The sequence below is a fragment of the Phalaenopsis equestris genome, unplaced genomic scaffold, assembly GCF_001263595.1.
Source record: "Phalaenopsis equestris unplaced genomic scaffold, ASM126359v1 Scaffold234079, whole genome shotgun sequence".
Lineage (NCBI taxonomy): Eukaryota > Viridiplantae > Streptophyta > Magnoliopsida > Asparagales > Orchidaceae > Phalaenopsis > Phalaenopsis equestris.
This window is the reverse complement of record NW_018252005.1, coordinates 1-19,449: the sequence shown is the minus strand read 5'-3', so window position 1 is coordinate 19,449 and position 19,449 is coordinate 1. Positions and strand designations below refer to the sequence as shown.

General features: G+C 32.3%; 2 protein-coding genes across 2 annotated transcripts; both read right to left on the bottom strand.

Moving 5' to 3' along the window:
* Nucleotides 1-4,103: 4,103 nt before the first annotated feature.
* Nucleotides 4,104-9,483, bottom strand: LOC110038837 (the record flags this gene model as incomplete). Its single annotated transcript, XM_020743750.1, is given in 2 exon segments — nt 4,104-5,179; nt 9,274-9,483. Coding segments are annotated over 2 exon segments (1,227 nt in total), but the record flags the coding sequence as incomplete, so codon positions are not given.
* An 8,934-nt stretch (nt 9,484-18,417) lies between these two features.
* On the bottom strand, nt 18,418-19,259 carry LOC110038836 (the record flags this gene model as incomplete). Its single annotated transcript, XM_020743749.1, has 1 exon — nt 18,418-19,259. A coding segment is annotated over one exon (842 nt), but the record flags the coding sequence as incomplete, so codon positions are not given.
* Between the last annotated feature and the right edge of the window lie 190 nt (nt 19,260-19,449).

Genomic DNA, 19,449 nt, shown 5'->3' with positions numbered 1-19,449 from the left:
TAAATCCATGCACTTCATTTACTTCTTGATTTGGCTAATCCAGATGTTAAAATTTGTTGTGAGAACATGTAAGAACCGGGCTGGTATTGTCTCGGTCAATAATTGGAAAGAATCACATGAGGTTGTATGAATGATAATGTAGTTCATATGATTGAGTGCAAATAAATAGGGAAATATTCATTGAATGGTGTAGAGTTAAAGGACTTTAAAGTAACAGGTTAAAGCCCCCAACTTGGTTTATTGTTTTAGGTTCTGATACGAGATGTTAGCCCCCAGGTGGAGGGAATCGAGGGAACTCTAGAGTGAGAGCTAGTATCTTCCCTGCCTAGCTGGTCTTCAGAACTATTCAAACTTTAAATTAACCAACATTCTTTATAGCATCTCTAGTAAGGGTAAAAAAAATTATTGCTCTTATTTGACACAATGCAATATGCATACTTCCACAACAGAATTCCTATACTTATTACTGATTCATGATAAAGAGAAATATATTTTCATATTTAGTGTTTTTCTTCTACAAAAATTTAAGTTATCTTTTTAAGTTTGTTTTGTTTTTGTCAAAATATTAAAATTACCAAAAATATTTAAACTTTCTTTACTGTGAAACCGTCTTTAGTTTAAATAATTATCTTTTTAAAAATAGAAAGTTTTTCAAAAAGTGCATAATGCATATCTTTCCTGTGGGTTCGATATTCAGGTCATAATTAAAAAGTCCTATATTGCTTGATAACGATACATATACTTGTGTAGTATCTCAATATATATAAATTAAAAGTTAAATTCTTCATTTTCTTCAAGATCAATTTTTTGATTTTGTTGCAAAATAAGGAAATATAAATGAAAAATATAATAGGAAATATAAAAATATAATCAGAATTATTTTTATACTGTTGCATATAAGCAGTTTCGGGATCACTTGCACACTAAGCATACCCATCGTGTGATTCTGCCCTAACGAGAATCACACTTCTTCACCTTCCTATGGCACTGCCACGGACTGTCGTAGGCACTTTCTTGAGTCACTACTCCTCACACACTTTTTCACCTCCTACGACACTGCTTCAGACTATTGTAGGTGTTTTCTCGAGTCATTGCTCCTTAGACACTCACTCCCGACACTTATGTGTTTTTTTTATGTCACCCTCACTCCCAACACTCACGTGTCTTTCTCCAAGCACTGCTCCTCGCACCCTCACTCCCGACACTCACTTGTCTTTCTCCAAGCACTGCTCCTCAGACACTCACCTCTGACAATCATATATTTTTCTCAAGTCTCTACTCCCCACACACACTTTCACCTTCTATGACACTTCTTCAGATTGTAGTAGTTATTTTCTCAAGTCACTTCATCTCGTGCACTCTTCCTAGAACATTACTTAGAACGTTGTAGGTGTTTCTTGATGCATTGTGTTTTCATTCCTTTCTCTTTTTTATTTTTAAAGGAGTTATCAGATTTTCTATCGTTGTATACGTCACTTTTTTGAATAAGTCTCTCTTCTAAATCATAAGAATGATTAGGAGAAAAGAGGAATTGAAAAAACAAGACATAAGATAAAGGCGTTACTGCATCTGAGTAAGGTAATCAACCCTTGACCTTAAGCAATCGTTGCAGCCTCGTGCGAATAATTTATTTTTAGATTTGATAGCTTAGAATGAATCGAAGATGGTTGTGTGTCATACTAAACAATGAAGACCTATAATTGAATTTTCTAGCTATAAATTGTAAGCAGGACTGACAATCAAACTATTTCAATCAAATAAAGATTTTAGGGTTATTTTTAATTGTGTAGATGGAATGTGCACCCTAAATGCCATAATATAACACTATTTTGAACTATTAAACTACTCTAAGTGAGGTAAAGGCCATAATATAACACTATTATGAATATATTTAAATTTTCTTAAAATTTTAAAGAAATTTTTTGTTTACATAATTTATATAAAAATTATTTTATATAAAAATTTATTCTTAATTATCCTTAGAAAATTTTAGACTATCTAAGCATATCATCTTTTCTTGGTGCAATCATGAATTTTCATGGCTATCTTACACAAATTCAATTTTAGTTTGAAAATTCTTATTTGTCTAATTTTTAAAAATAGGCTAATAAAACAAATTCAAATTCATTTAAATTTTTAGGCATTACCAGTACATTTTTTTTTTCATAAATTTAGCCATCATCTTGAGTATATGTGAGCACCTTCTAAATTATTGAGTATATGTGAGCCTAAGCATTGGATGAATATATATCATGTAATCTATTTTTCATTATTAAAATAGCTTCTTCTACTTATAAAAATTGCAAAACTTAATTAATTTGATCAACTAAGGATTGCAACATGTTTATTGAAGCCAAATGTCAAATATTAAACATATCTAACTTTATATATTTAATTTTATTATTTTGATATCAACTTAATGATATATAATGAAGGTTTTGACATGAGTTTAGCCCTAGTTAGTAAGAGATCAAACTTTTTATGATGACATAGACAAGTTCCATGACGCAACTACCAAATGTTAAATAATTATCCAGAATATATTTGGAAAGAACCTTTTTTTTTACCTATTTTTCCTAAAATATTCATAAACACATGATTTCACTATGCTAACTTAGAAATATTATGAAAATAAGATAAAAATACCCAAAAATTATTTGGGTTTGTTGGTTTTAATTTTAGTGTGCTATTGATACCACTATTTTAGTTTAAATAACCTGATACTCATTTTCTTATATGATGAGCCAAATGCACACTAATTTGAGATATTAAGTCAAACGTCATGACATCACTCCTTTGCACCACAGTGCTAGGGCCTTCTTGTCAGCTCCTTGTTGATCTCATTTTTATATGAGGTCTTTTTATATGAGGTCTATCATAGGTCTATCATGCTCTCTTTCTCTCTCTAGAACTTAGGACTTAACCTTAAGTTTTTCTTAGAAACTTTCTGAGAAGAAAAATGATTTATCCAAATGCCAAATTATAAATTCAAACCAAATCTTTACTCCTTTTATTTTCTTGTACTTAATTTTAAGCCCCAATTTTAAACCCTTGACACTTTGTTGAAATGATTGAAATTAAGTCATTGAAGATTAAGTTAAGTTCCCATAGGCTTGTAAATGCCTTCAAACTACCCTTTGGCCTAAGTGAACCCTTTGGCCTAAGTGAATTTGGGTCTTTAGCTTGTTTTTTTTTTTTTTTTTTTGGTTCTTTTCAATCTCTTTCCATCATTTGAGTTAAAGAGAGCACATTTGGTAAGGTGTTCACTTTGAAACACTATTGAATTCATCTTAAATGAGAAATAAAAAAAGAAATGAAAATAATTATAACAAATAAATCAAAATCAAAATGAGATGGAATCAAAATCATTACAATTCAAAATTCAAAATTCAAACATAAAATTATAAAATTGATGAAATTAAAATAAATTAAACCGAACTTGTAAAAACTTTAAACCTATTTCAAAAGAAATGAGTTGACTCCAACGTGGCTCGAAACCAAAATAGTTAACAACCCTAAGAACATAGACTTATATATAAAAAGTGTAATATAGATAAATGAATTTGTAGTTGAAGGGAGCTAATTACATCATCAGCTAAGTTCAAGGTGTATAGCCATCAATGGAAGATTTGCTGGCTTTAATGCTAGGAAAGTAGCTCAAAACGAAGGTGATAGTGCATAAACCAAAGAGGAGGCGGCCAATTAACCCGTGAATCCGGAGAGAAGAACCTATAAAACCCACCGGCGTCCACGTCAAACACAGCAGCATCGCGCACATTCGCCCTGCATTCCAAGCTCTCATATCTGTACATCTCAGTGAAATAAATGGAGTTCCTTTTCAGCCCCGACCTACCAGCAGCAGGCACCGAAAAAATATGATTGCAGCCAACAAATATTGCTTGATCATTCAAATCACTCGCATTTGCTGGAATCCACCCAGACTCCATACATGGTTCCTTGGTTCCTTTATCATCTTTTATCATCTGATCAAGCTTTGTGATTCTGATATCGCAAGTTTTTGACATGACATTTGGCTCATCCTCATCCTCATCCACATCCACATCCTCATCTTCATCTTCATCTTCATCTTCACCATCTTCATCTTCCAGTGACAGCCCAAGCCTTAACATTTCAGCTTCCCAATCCTTATAAGCATTTACACTTCTACAGATCCGCAGAAAACGACCAGATAAAAATACAAGATGACTTCGCCTGTTAATCCCAAAGATGTCGCCTTTAATATGCGCCACGGCTGTCGGCTTCACTGGGAGAGGTTCAGGAGATTTCCATAATCCGCTCGGCCAATCACATATATGCAGATCGAAGAACATCAAACAACCAGATGAGTTCACGGCATACAGTCTCGGATCTTCCTTACGGTACATCACATCCTCGATTCTACTGGAGAGCTCGCTGGAGACCGGAACAGGGGTCCATGCCACATCTCCGACTCTGGCAAAAGCTAGTTGGGTCTGAAGTGATTCGATCCCATAAAACACCGTTGCTACGCCGAAAGGTGGAGAGGAGGTCAGAACAATCTTTAAGAAATATGCGTCGCGAAAGCATTCTCTGGCGTGATAGCTTTCTGCACCGGTGGCCGCGTGCTTGGTGAAGAATCCTACCAGGAAGCCATCAGGGTTATCATGGAGGAATGTGACTTCGGCGGGATTGGAGAAGAGGGAGAAGAGGGAAGGGAGAGGGAGCTCTTCACGGGTGAGGGGGTTCAGGACTCGGGGATTGAGGTCGAGGTCGAGGGTCACCAGCCATCCATCCGGCGAAGCGCCGACGCAACGGCGGCCAACCATTTCTGGAACAGGGGAGATTAGTTGAAGCTGGCTTTCGGAGAGTTTGAGGAAAGAGATGAAGTCTGCTTGCTCGCTGTTTTTGTTCAGGAGGAGCATCCATGGAATGGAGGGTGGGATGGGAACGAAGGATGCGCGGTAGCTAGGTGGATTTGGCCAGCCGTTGAGTGGCAGTCCGAGTGACCAGGCCCAGGTTTTGCAGACGAGAGGAAGGCGGATGATGTCGGCCACGAAGAGTTTTTCGGCGATGGTGATGAGGAGATGAGGAGAGAGGAGTGACCAGTTGGCTGGTTTGCGGATGGTGATGTTACAGGGCGGGGGAGAGGGATGACTGATCGACAGCGGAGGTGGCGGACCCGTCGGGCTATGATCTGGACCTGTGGAGTATGGGAGAAAAATTAGTAATAGATTAAAAAGAGCTTTTTTTTTATGGCATGTAAGTAGCAGACCGTTAAATTTAAAAGAACTTTTTTTTTTTTTTTGTCTTTCTCGTTGTATTTGTACATTTATAAAAAAAGAGGAATAAGAGAAATCTTCTTTAATACAATTTAATCATGATGATTTACCATCAAGTTTGTATTATAATTTGAATTCAAATATGTTGGTAGTAGCTCGTTGACGCGCTTGAATTCGATTTGAAGGTCGAGGTAACCGGCTGAGTGGCAATCGGGTCTGGTGAAGCAAAAAACTTGTCAGTATGCAAATAGCGGTCGGACACCCCTCGTGTGAAGTCTAAGATGGTCTGGGATTATAAACGTGATCTGTCGATTGAGTCGCTCGTCAGAGTTTGTCAGTCAACTCTGACCGAGCTATTGATCTTTAGGATGATCGACTAGGAGCATATTCCTATAGCCTGATGTCACGATTGACTAACCATTATCCTGAGTCGCATGATTACTTTAAGATTTATGCTGACAAGTTTTGGTACATACATGCTGGATTTAGACTTTACATTAAATCTATGACTAAATTTGTTTAGTATGTGCTGTCAAGCATCCCTAAAAAGACTTTTTCAAGTGATATATATATATATATTTTGTAATGCTCGCAATAAACTATAATATAATTTTAAAAATAATTTATATAGCATATTTTTATTTATTTTTTCATATTTTTTAAATCCATGCTTCATTCAATTTAAGGATATATTAAGATGGGGAAAAAAAAAAAACTTTATGTAATTTTATAGAAGAGGTTTATTGCATAACTAATCCAAGTTAATTAAATATAAATCTAACCTTAAAAAAAAGCTAAATCAATTGAGAAACATTAGCATAGTTAATCCAAATCAAACAATCATTAGAAAATTTTTGCAGTATTGAATTAAGACAAAATATATTCATAGCAAGATATAATGAAAAACAAAAATAGGACCTGAAATTTTGTACCAATTTTTAGCACTTTAATCTAGCACATTGGTGTGCGAATGAAGAAAATATAACGCTTCCGGACTCCAACAATACAAAATCATTTGTAATGTAGTGGGACCCGATTTCATGAATTAAAAAAATGAAAGAATTTGTTTTTTGTGTGACTCGGCCCGAAGTTCGCCTATTTCATTGAAAAAATGAATTATATTATGATGATATTTTTTAGGTATTTTGGTGGTATTCTGATAGCAAATTAATGGTATTCTAATGATATTCGGTGATATTATAGTGGTATATTTTGTGATATTCTAGTTGTATTATGGTAGTATTTTGGTTGTCTTTTGGTGGTATTCTTGAGATATTTTGGCGGTATTATTATTATATTTTGGTGGTATTTTATTGGTATTCTTGTGGTATTATGGTGATATTCTTATGACATTATGATATTATAATACTGGTATTTGATAGTATTATAGTTGTATACTTGTGGTATTTTGCTTGTATATTTGTGATTGTGTGGTTGTCTAGGGTGATATTATGGTAGTAATATGGTGGTATACTTATGTCATTCTGCTGGAATACTTGTGGTATTATGGTTGTATTATGTTGATATGCCAGTAGTATTCTAACTATATTCTGATAGTATTATGATGATATGCTTGTGGTATTCTTCTAGTATATCAAGATACCAGCAGAATACCAATAAATTACCACTAAAATATCACCATAATACAACTAGAAAATCACTAGTCTACCATCATAATACCCCCAAAATACCACTAATATACAATCAAAATGTCATCAGAATACTACAAGAATATCACCATAATATCATAGAAAACCAAAATAATAACACTATAATACAACAAGAATATCACTAATATACAGCAAGAATAACACATGTATAGGAGCAAAATACCACAAGTATACAACTACAATATTATCAAAATATCACAAGTATACTAATAGAATACCACAAATATACCAAAAGCATATTACATAATACTAATGGAATGTTGATAGTATAATACTAGAATATAACAAGAATATCACAAGAATACCACGAGAATATCACCAGAATACCACAAGAATATCACCAAAATATCATCAAAATACAACCATAACACAATCAGAAGACCACAAACATACTACCATAATACCACCAGAATACCACAAAAATACCATCAGAATATCACCAGAATATGACAAGAATATCACTAGAATACCACCAGAATACAACTAGGATATTACCAGAATATCACCAAAATAACACAAAAATATCAAATTTCACTAGAATACTACCAAAATATCATCATAATATAATTAGAATATCACAAGTATACCACCGTAATACCACCAAAATATCACTAGAATGTCATTAGTATACTACCGAAATACCACTAGAATATCACCAAAATACCATCATAAAACAACTCATCTTTTTATGAAACAAATAATCTTCTTGTTGGGTGACGCAAATAGATAGTTTTTTTCACATTCTTTTTGAATTCATGAAATTGGATCCTACAACATCACAAATGATGCCATATTATTGAAGTCCTTGCACAAAACTGTGTCTGGAATTTAGACGTAATTATTTTCTTGTGCGAATGCAGCATTTTCCCACATTTATTTTCATAACAACAAAACAAAACAAAAAAAATACTGAAAATACAACGCAACCATAATAAAGGTTGATATAAAAAGTAAAATACCTTGGCTTGAAGTATTTAGTTCGAGACTTCTCATAAGGTGACGAATGGTTGTACTTGTGGCCGCAAATATCCCGTTGTAGAAGCGGGAAAGCGTGTTGGGCTTACTGTAAGAAGCGTTAGAGCATTCTTGTGGAGCACCTTGGCCAACCATTTATAAAATTGAAAACTTTAGCAAAACTAATCCAAATCAAATGCTTATTTGAAAAGCTTTACACTATTGAATTGGGATAATATGAACATTGTCATTGTTGGGTCTCAAGTTTAAGATGCGAAAAATAAAATGTTGCATTAGGTAATCAACAACAAGTGTAAAATATTTATGGAATAATCAAAACATAAATTGAAATCATTGTGTAAATGTTAGGGTGTCCCTTGTAAGTGACATGTTGTATGACCTGAATACAATGAATATTGTGTAAGAGCGGCTACATCGATGCCCTCATGTAGTGTTAAATAAATAAAAGTTCTCACAATATAGATGTATGCGGGCAAAAAAGAATTATCCATGAAACTAATATTATAATAAGATATTGGAATATAGAGACTTTAACAGTTAAATTAATGAACTTAGTACACATTATGGTTCATAGAAAGATAAATATTTTATGCATTCAAATAATATAATGAGTTGGCGATAAGATTAAGAAGATTGATAGCGCAGGTTTTTGACTTGGATATTTAGGTAGGAGTCACACTAAAAATTATGTAGGCGTAATTATAAATAAAAGTTTAACGGACAATGTTGTAAAAGTTAACATAATTATAAATAGAATTATAACCCTAAAGATTGTTGTTGATATTAAGAACTTTAATGATATAAGTGTTCATGCCCTTCAAGCAGATTTAAATATATGTTCAAAAGAAAATTTTTGGAACGACCGTGAAGAATTAATACAAATGATACCTCTTGAAGAAAGAATTTTTATTAAAGGAGTTTAAGCGGTCATGTTAGTATAGTAGAATATCTAAGAATTATTCACAGTGATTATGATTTTAGAGTGATAAATGAAGACGAGAAAAACATATTAAATTTTGTTTTAGCTTATGATTTTGTTATTACTAATATTTTGTTTAAGAAAAAAGACATGCATATTATCAATTCTAATATTGGATGTAATAAAATATAAATTGATTATTTTCTTATGAGAAAAAAATAAAATGAGATCTAAGAATGGATCTAAAAAGACTTGTGCATGTTCTAAAACAACATGAAAATATGACATTCAATAGAATACAATGGAAAAAAAAATTATTTATCCGACCTCACTTAGTGGGATAAAATAAGCTTATTATTATAATTGCTATTAAATTGGGACAATATAGCAAAGAAAAAAAAAAGTGACAATATAATGCAACCCTGATATATTCATATTGAAAGGAAAATACCTTGGCTTGAAGTTTTTAGTCCGAGAATCTTCAGAAGGTGACGGATGGCTGTACTTGCAGCTGTCATGATCTCATTGTAGAAGCTTGAAAGGGTGATGGGCTTGCCACATGAAGCATTGGAGCCTTTTTCTGGGGCACCATGGCCAGCCATGACTTCGAGAAATGAAGGTCTGGGGCTGTTAGTTGTCCTCTCGTGAGAGGATAGAAGAAGAAAACTAGGTGTTAGGAGGGAGAAGGGGCTTTTATGCTAAAGTTTACATTTTTTTTTTTTGTGAGAGGGAGGGAAACATTGAGAGGGAACCAAAAATAAAGGATGGGCGATTAGGGGGGAGGGGAGGGAGAGGGGGAGAGAGGTGAAAAAAATATCATCTTTTCTTTCTTCCTTACGTTTGTTGTTGCGCTTGAGGGGGAAAAGAGCTGCCTTTTTAGAGAAACCCCAATAAATGTGAGGCAAAAAAAAGGTGTTTTTTTTTAATTATTTTATGGATTTAATTTGAAAAGTAAATAAATTATTTTAAAACAATTAAATACTTAATTAAAATTTGATTAAATTTTAGTTAATTTGAAGAGTTTGAAGGGAGGATGTAATTTGTGTTTGAATATTATTTATAATTAATATTTATATTATATAATATTCAATTCAAGTAAGATGATTATAATCTCTAGGTGCGTAACAAATGAAGTTTGATTCAGATTTGAATAGACTAATTTAAATTTGGTGATTTGAGACTAATTTAAACTTGGTGATTTAAACGTGCTCGTGCAGTGTGTTTCGTGAAACAATACTTTGATAAAAAATTATTTCAGGAACAAAAATTCATACAAACTTGAAATATTATGAGTATGAAAACACATAAAAATTGTCGTCGGATAACCATTTTGGACATCATATGTCTCTTCAAATATGATGATGAACATGATTCAACTTTTGAAAAAGTACTTTTGTGCATCAACGAGCCTAGGTGACAGTAATCCACCCGATCCGTCATCAGACATGAATATGTAAAGAATGCACGGATCATAATCGATTAAAAGCTACTAAAGCCGATGGCGATCACAACCAACATGACACTATCCTACATGACTCACGGGTGATTTCGATGGTGATCGAGAACATAAAAGATGTCAATAAAAAAGCATTAATAAATTTATGGATGAGATTTTTGTGTTTTGTACATCGCTCGATAGTTGCCTCAAACATTTTACTATGATTCTGCAAAGATGTAAAAAAAATAAATTGAGTATTAAATTGAGAGAAATGTTAATTTATGGTGACGAAGTATTGTTTTAGAACATAGAATTTATAGGAAAGAGAAGGAGATGGATACAAATAATATTCATGCTATAAAGCTCATCTACCACCTCTCACATCACTTAAAGGGATTAAGAGATTCTTAAGGCATGATGATTCACATCATGCGTACGAGGATTGCGTGGTTGCTGACTGGGATAAGTAAAAAAATAGGATTTTTTATTTAAATTAATTTTAGATCTTAGAAAATTCATAACTTGGTGTAAAAGAATCATAAAAATAAAATAAAAATAGTTTGTTACTTAGTGAATAGAGCAGATTAATGTGGAACAAAAAAAGTAGTATTTGATTAATCTTTTATTTTTAATTAATTAAATTGTATCTGTAATGTTTTAATTTTAATTAAGTGTATAATAATCATCATGACTTCAGATTTTAGGAGTTTGTTCCTCGTGACAGTAGAGGAATTTTTTTATTTTTCGAAAGTCAGAAAGCTTATTTACACATGTAGTCCTAATTTCTAATTTTGGATGGTTATTTTATTTAAAATAATTATATAAATTAAAATATAAATCAAAAAATTATGGGATTTATTTTGGTAGGTTTCTTATAGTTAGAGGGCTTCTGGAAAATTATAAATTAAATTTTATTATTTGAATAATTTACTATAGTTAAATAAACCCGTAAAATTCATAAAAATTAAAATAAATTTAATGTATTTAAAAAATTATCAAAATCAATTCTACACTGTAAATAATACTTATTTTGACTTGACTCAATGTAAAACTTTAAAATTTATTTGATTAATTTTTACCTCTAAAATGGATTTTCCAAATAAAATGGCATTTTTGGCATTAAAATAATTATAATAAATTAAATATAATTAGAAAAATTATGAAATGTGGTTTTTTAAGTTCTTTGTAATCAGGGGCACTTAGGAAAAATAAAAATTATTTTTGAGTAAATACTTTATTTTTAAGCTTATTTTTTAATATAAAATAATTAAAAAATTGAAAAATACAAAAAATGGTTCAAAATGTTTCTAATTACTTACTGATCACTTGAAAAATACAAAAAATGTATTTTCTCTAATTTTTCATTAAAATAATTATAATAAATAAATTTAAAATTCACAAAAATGAAAGTTTTATTTCTCTTAGTTCTTTGAACTTAAGAAATTTTAATAAAAATAAAAAAAATTAATATTTCGTAATTAAAGTTTATTTTCTATTTAATTAAATCATTAAAAATCAATAAATAATTATAATAATCAAAATATAATCTGAAAAAATTATAAAATTTTGTCCAAGTGGTCCTCTAACCTAGAAGAGTCTCCAATAATTTTTGTATGAACAAAAAATTTACTTTGATTAGTTAAATAAATTAATATTGAAAATCATATTTTCTAATTTAAAATAATTATTTAAATTAAATTAAATTTTGAAAAATCACATTTTTCTACTCTGATATTTTAATTGACTCATGAATTGGGTACTCTAAAAGTTGAAAAGTCATTTGAATTATATTTGATGAGTTAGGAAGTGGAGAGCCTTAGAGGTAAAATTGTAATTTTAGATTTTGGTGTCTTAATCAAAATTTAGGATTATTATAAGGGAAAAATTGGTAATTTTGATCCTAATGAATTCTTTTGGATGTTTGAAACATAATGGGTTGAAAAAGTAGAAACTAATTTGCAACCTTCTTGTAATAAGGGTAAAATTGTAATTTTCTAAATTATCAGGATTTGAAAGTTAATTAAAATTAATTGATTTTAAAGTGATGGGCTTTGGTTAGGAAAATGATAATTCACTTATTTTAAGCCCATAATTGATGATAATATGATATATTAATAAGAATATATCCTACTTACAATAAAATTTTGATAATTGCAAATTCACCCATAAAACAGTTAAGGGCTTGGTAGTGAGCTAGGATTAATTCAAACTTATTCAATGAGATTTAGAAAAGATAATACGATTGATAATTAACACATCCAAACACTACAAGCCCAACTTTAGTGGTGGGTACAAAAATCTTTAATGACTTCAGCTTCCTCTAGGGGCATATACTCAAATAACTTTTAAGTAAAATATCAACTGATTAATTGAGTATCATATTCTTAGGATAATTAAAATATCAGGTTCACATAACATTGGGAGTATTAACACATTAAAATTGAATTTAAAGTTTGGGATGATCAATTAAACAATAGAATAGGTTCAAATAAACTCGAAACACTTCAAAAGGGATTTAAAAGTTGTTAGAGATTGTTCCCTAGAACTTTTATAACCTTTTGGATATTTTGAAGGATAATTGAACTTATTATAATTTATTCAAAAAATTGTTCAGAAAATCATCCATTAAAACCTTTAGAGACTCACCAAGTTATGACTTAGGGTTTAGTAACTACACATTCATCTACCCTTGCAACTTGTTTAAATTTCCTACAAAAGTATATATGTATGGTGTAAGTTCTAATGTTTCAGTGGGAGCAGCGAGAAGATGACATGCGCGCTTTTACAGTTTTGTTTTATTGCTGTCATTTACCGCAGTTTACTTCTGCTTTAAATTATTGTACATGCTTGGTTGTGGAGCTTACTTCGCCTGCAAAACAAAATAACTTTTCAAAATTAATTAACAATTTTCAAAATTAAATTAAACTCTTTCAAATGTAACCATAAATCCTTTGAAAAAACAATATTGTTATATCATGTCCTTTTGAATTTATGGGAGTCCCTTGGATGAGGTAACCCACGATTACTTATGAGATTTCCCTGGTTTAAATGGTTTTAACAATTTGTTTAAGCTAAGTATATAAAAAGAAAATAATGATACCAGAACAAGAGATCCGTGGAATCCTAACCGGTGTTGCTCTAATCAACTGTATCCCCCCCTCCCATGATTGAACTTGAACTTGTCATTCCAACTTTTATACCCTTAGACTTTAGGACTGCAACTTCACTGAGGAGCTTGGAGTTAACTTTGTGGCAACCTTTTATAATAGCATGAGTATCTACAATATCAGGAGGACCTACAACATCAACAAGCCATAAGATTTTGAGGTTGTCTGCCTAGTGCGACATAAATCCTCGACTCATCTTCAATCCTTTGCACAACCATGTTGTGCAATTTAAGCTCTAACTCGTTTTAGGATTTCAAGGTTGTCATTCGTCATGACCTAAACCCTCACATCTTCTAGGCTATTTGTGAAATTGTCTCACACAAATGTATGCCCTAACTAATAAAATTAGCAGGATGGAATACTTAATAATTTCGTTCTCAAAATTGAAGCCAAACTATAGAATCTCTTCGAAAGTCATTGAGTTCTCCTCAGGATCAGTGACGACCCCTAACTTTCTCCTTCTTTTGATTCCATAAATAAATGTTTCAAATTTGAATCTTGCTCATTTCACACTTCTTTGTTTGATATTTGAAAAGTTCTGTCCTTTGAAATTCTTGGAGATGATATTTTTTTATCTAAATCGAAAGTTTTCTTAAGTGACTTCGATCATTTAAGATGTAATTCACTATAGGGGTTTGCCTCTATAGGGAGCTTTAAGAACCCAGATAATATAAATCATATTTAATCTTTCATATTAGATAGGGGAACTTGTCATAAAGGTTCGCAGACCAAACATATGTCATAAATTCTATAGTTTATTTAATCGAGTCTCACTAGCAAGTAGTGTATCTATCCTTCGAGGTAGATACATTGCTTGTGATGTCGTGCTCGTTTATTAAACTATCGTCTGTATGAGATCAGTTCAGTCTCGTATTTTCAAATTTAAAAAATTATTTTCCAAAATCATATTATATTAAATCAAATATCTTTTTTCCCAATCTGACAGACTACACCGGAATTATGAGTAGTTTTCTTGTATTCCGTACCTTAATTCTAAATCTCTTTTATGAACAGAATTAGGGTCAGGTGAGTACTTATGCGGTGTCTGACCGTCTTTTCCATTTCTAGGATATGTTGTCGACCCAGCAATACCCGACCTTTCTTACTTTTCTGATTTGGCTTACTCTACTTTCTACTTCTTGCATGTGATTGCTAGTTTTGTCTTTCTATCTTGTGAATTGTATGGAAATTTTGTGATTCAGTTAGGCTCTCTAGAACTTAAAAATTTAAAAATTTTCTAAACATTCCTAATCAAATTTTAAGACTAATTAAAATTTAGGATTAAGACATTCAGGAATTTCAAAATTTGCACTTTATTTTCTACATGGTCTTTGGGTCAGATTTTAAATGGGTTGCATAACATGGCTTTCACCCAAGTCATAATTAATAAGGCATTCTCATTTAGGACTTATTTGACAACTGCATCATAATACATGTCCCAAGGAGGGGTCCCGGTGGTTCTCTAACCCGACTGACCCAATATAGATTTCTACTTAGGTGGTCATCTTAGACGATGCAATTCATGAATTGCTGTCAAGAGAGTCTTTGATTGTGTTAGGTCGACTACCTTCACGACCTGGTAGACTGGTGGGTCCTAATAGCATGTGATAACGGATTTATGGTATCCTAACTCGACTATATCTACCCCATTAGGAGTTTGATCATGTCTTCTTTGTTATCCCGTACGCCTCGATTATGGATAGACCACCATCCATTTAGGATAAGCTAATTCACCCTTTACCCTTATGGCTTAGTTAGGCCTTGAAAGCATAGTGAGGAACCTATGAGTCAACTTTGTTATTTCATAGGCAGTGATAACAGATGAGTCGCTACTTATTTAGGATATAAGAGACTCACTCTCTATCATATGGCTAAGCGAGAGCTTTGAAAGTTTTGAGATGCTCCTTTGAGATAATCATTCCATGTGACACCCTCTACTAGTCAACACTCAAATAAAAGTACGCTTCCTTTAATCAAGAGTATTTTTGGGTGTGCCTTAAGATGTAATTAACCAAAGAAATACGTCCATTTGGGAGTTACTTTTAACCCCACAACATGCACGCACACTTAAATTACTTGTTGTGAGTTGTTTTCGTAGAGTCTTCTTCGTGGATTTGTTTTCTAGATATTTTCGATCTGATCTTGTTTAGACGTACACTTTTGGGCTATCACGCGAAGTTTACTTTACATAAGTTCTCCATGTACTTTTTCTCGTTTGTATTCATCATCATTTGTCATTATCTTGTGATTCCTCTCTTCTCCAAATCATCCATATGATCCAGAAGAGAGATTTACTTCGAAAAGAAAATTATACGACGAGAGACAAACTAACGACTCCTAAAAAAAGAAAAAGAAAATAAAAATAAAAAACATACCAATTAATGTACTTCAATATTAATATTCTTTTCTATTTACATGGAGAGTACTTTAGCATTCCCCTGCTAGTACTATAAAATAATGAACTCTCTCAAAGTCAATTAAGACTGTAAATTTGGCTCGTCATTCGCGAACAACTCATGTTATGTTTGTTAAGCAGCTCTTATTTAACTTGTTTACTTGTTTGTTAAGCCTAACAAGCCGAACACGAAGAAATTTTTAAACTCGAAATGTAAACGAGTCGAACACAAACAAAAATTTTTTCGCTCGTGTTCGGCTCGAATTGGCTTGAAAAGAAATAAATAAATAAATATTCATAAAATTAAATATTGTAAATTATAATTAATCAAATTTTAAAAAATTATTATATTTTAAAAAATTAAATTATATAAATTATAAAATAAAACAATTTATTAATAATAATATATTAGTATTACTTATATACCAATTAATGTACTTCAATATTAATATTCTTTTATATTTACATGTAGAGTACTTTAGCATTCCCCTGCTAGTACCATAAAAGAATGAACTCTATCAAAGTCAATTAAGGTTGTAAAATTGGCTCGTCGTTCGCGAACAACTCATGTTATGCTCGTTAAACAGCTCTTATTCAACTTGTTTGTTAAGCCTAACAAGCCGAACACGAAGAAATTTTTAAACTCGAAATGTAAACGAGTCGAACACAAACAAAAATTTTTTCGCTCGTGTTCGGCTCGAATTGGCTTGAAAAGAAATAAATAAATAAATATTCATAAAATTAAATATTGTAAATTATAATTAATCAAATTTTAAAAAATTATTATATTTTAAAAAATTAAATCATATAAATTATAAAATAAAACAAATTATTAATAATAATATATTAGTATTACTTACATAAATTTTATAATATAATATATATAACTTTATAACTAAAGAAACCCTAAATTAGGTTCTCGAAAGTTTCAGCTCTCTTCCTCTTCCGAGTCATCTCCTTCTCCTCTCAAAATCGTTAAAAGAGTTTCGAAGGGGAGATCTTAGGGTTTAGCGTTTCTGTTTGTCTGCACTCGAAAGTTTTGTTTCAACTCTCTTCCTCTTCTAAGTCATCTCCTTCTCCTCTCGAAATAGCAAAAAGCTTTCGGCAGCAAGAGCTTAGGGTTTGTCGTTAGTGTTTATCTACTAATATCTTCTTCTATTTCTCCTTGGATAGTCAATTTCTCGGGATTTTTGCACTCGAAATTCTTGCTTTGTTGCTTGTTTGGCTACCGAGGTGTTATCATCTTGCATCGTTGCTCGGTATTCTTGATTGGTTACTTATATAAGGGCTTTGTTGTGAAATTTAGTTCAGCTATTGTGTATTTGTGTGGTGATTCATACAGGTATAAGCATTTGTCCTATGATTCGACTATTGCCTTTAGATCTAATTTTTTTTTATGAATGACTTTTGAAAAATTCTTTGCCTTTTTTTTTTTTTTTTTTTTTTCAAAACAACAACAAAACAACAACACTTCTTTTCCCAAAGCTTTTTTTGAACTTTATCAGTTTCACTTTGGTGGTTTACGGCATGCATCCTTGCGTAGTGCAGTTACATGGATGTATTATTCTCATTCCACCAAACTATAATGTGTGGTTTTATGTATGCTAAAAAAATAATATGCTGGTTGTTCAACTTAATGTTGTAAGTTGGCTTAACTTGTTTTTGAACAAAGGAGTAGAAGCTTTGTCCAAGGAGGCTAATGTGAAACACCACCATTGCATTGCATTAAATTGGCTTTTATTTTATAATTTTTTTCAAAATAACATTAATATTTGTATTGTGTAAAATTTTATATTCAATTTGCTCTTGTAAAATTTTTTTAGCTAAACAATTTTTCTGGATAATGTCCTGAACAATTGTATAAAATTTGATCTTGAAAAATTTTTATATAAAATTATTAATTAATTTTTTGAAAATTATAATTATTATAACAATTTTATATTCAAACGAGCATATTTCAGGCCGAATACGAACAGAAAAATATTATTCAAGCCAAATATTAACACACTATTCACGAGCCAATTTCGAACACGAGCCAATTTAGAACAAGCCGAACACGAGCTCAGCCTGAGCTCGCTCAGGCTCGGCTCGTTTACAAACCTATAGTCAATCATGCACATGCAAACATACTATATAATTCATATTATTCTTATGTTCTTTTTATTTAATTCTACCTTCAAATAATGCATAATATTACTATTTTTAAAAAAACTTATATTCATTACAAGGGCATACATATAATCTCACATCTGTATCATCTACGTCTATAAATAATGAAATAGTGGATCATTTAACAAATAAATGCTATACATTCCTACTGTTCATTATTGATCTCTCTTTATATCTTTCACTTTCCTACAAAACTGTATTCATAATGTGTGACTCCGAGACAATTTTGCATTCAACATCTAGGATTTTTTTTTTCGACAATAAAAAAAATTACTAGAAACAGAGCAACATTTTTCTATATTTAAGTTAGCAACATATAAAATCTACTCAAATTTTGAAAACCCATAAAAAAGAATTAAAGATAAACAAGTAAGACATCAACTAAATTTGTGTGGCATCCCACACTAACCGTATTTCAAACCTTAATTAGGAAAGAACATCAAAATGAAGCCGAGAGGGCATAAACCATACTAGAGGCGGCCAATTAAACTGCGAATCCAAAGAGAAAAACCTCTGGAAAGCATCGGTCTCCACGTCGAACACAGCAGCATCACGCACCTGCAGGTTCCAATTTGAACAATATCTCTTCGTCCCTGTGAAATAAACTGAGTTTTTTCTCAGCCCAGAACTACCTGCAGCAGGAACCGAGAAAACATGATTGCAGCCAATAAATATTGCTTGATCGTCCAAGTCACTCGCTTTAGCCGGAATCCACCCCGATGTTCCGTCGTCGCGCTGTTTCATGGTGATCCGAACACCCATTGTTTGTGCCTTAACGAAGACATGAACAAACTCCTCTTCTTCTTCCTCCTCCTCCGCATCTACTTTTCTACATATTTGTAGCAGTCGACCGGAAGAGAAGATAATGTGCCTGTTGAAGCCAACACAACCCAAGAGTGGTTTTCTATCACTCCAACTTGCGAAGCTTTTGAGTTTCAACATTTTGATTTCACTTGACCAATCCCTGATGTGGAGATCAGAACAGAACACAGAGCCTAATGAGGTTACAACAAAAAGTTTATCCTTCTCTTTGTGATAAAAAATATCCTCTACAGACTGTAGTTTTGAGTCGAACTGAACAGGGGTCCATGATGCGTCCCCTACTCTCGCTAAAGCTAGATGAGTCTTAAACAGATTACAACCATAGATGACCGCTGCAAAGCCAGAAGGTGGGGCAGAAGTCAGGACTACCTTCATAATATATTCGTCACGAAACCCCTTCTTTGCACGCCAAATTTCCGTAATGTAAGGTCCTCCTTTGTCGAAAGCTGTCAACCAGCCATCAGAGACATCGCGAAGAACACGGACCGTACCCGGAGAGGAGAAGAGGGACAAGAGGGAAGGCAGAGGGAGATCTTCTCGGGTGAGGGGGTTCAACACACGAGGATTAAGTTGGAGGTCGAGGGTCACCAGCCATCCGTCTGGGGAAGCCCCGACACAACGGCGGCCCGCAATCTC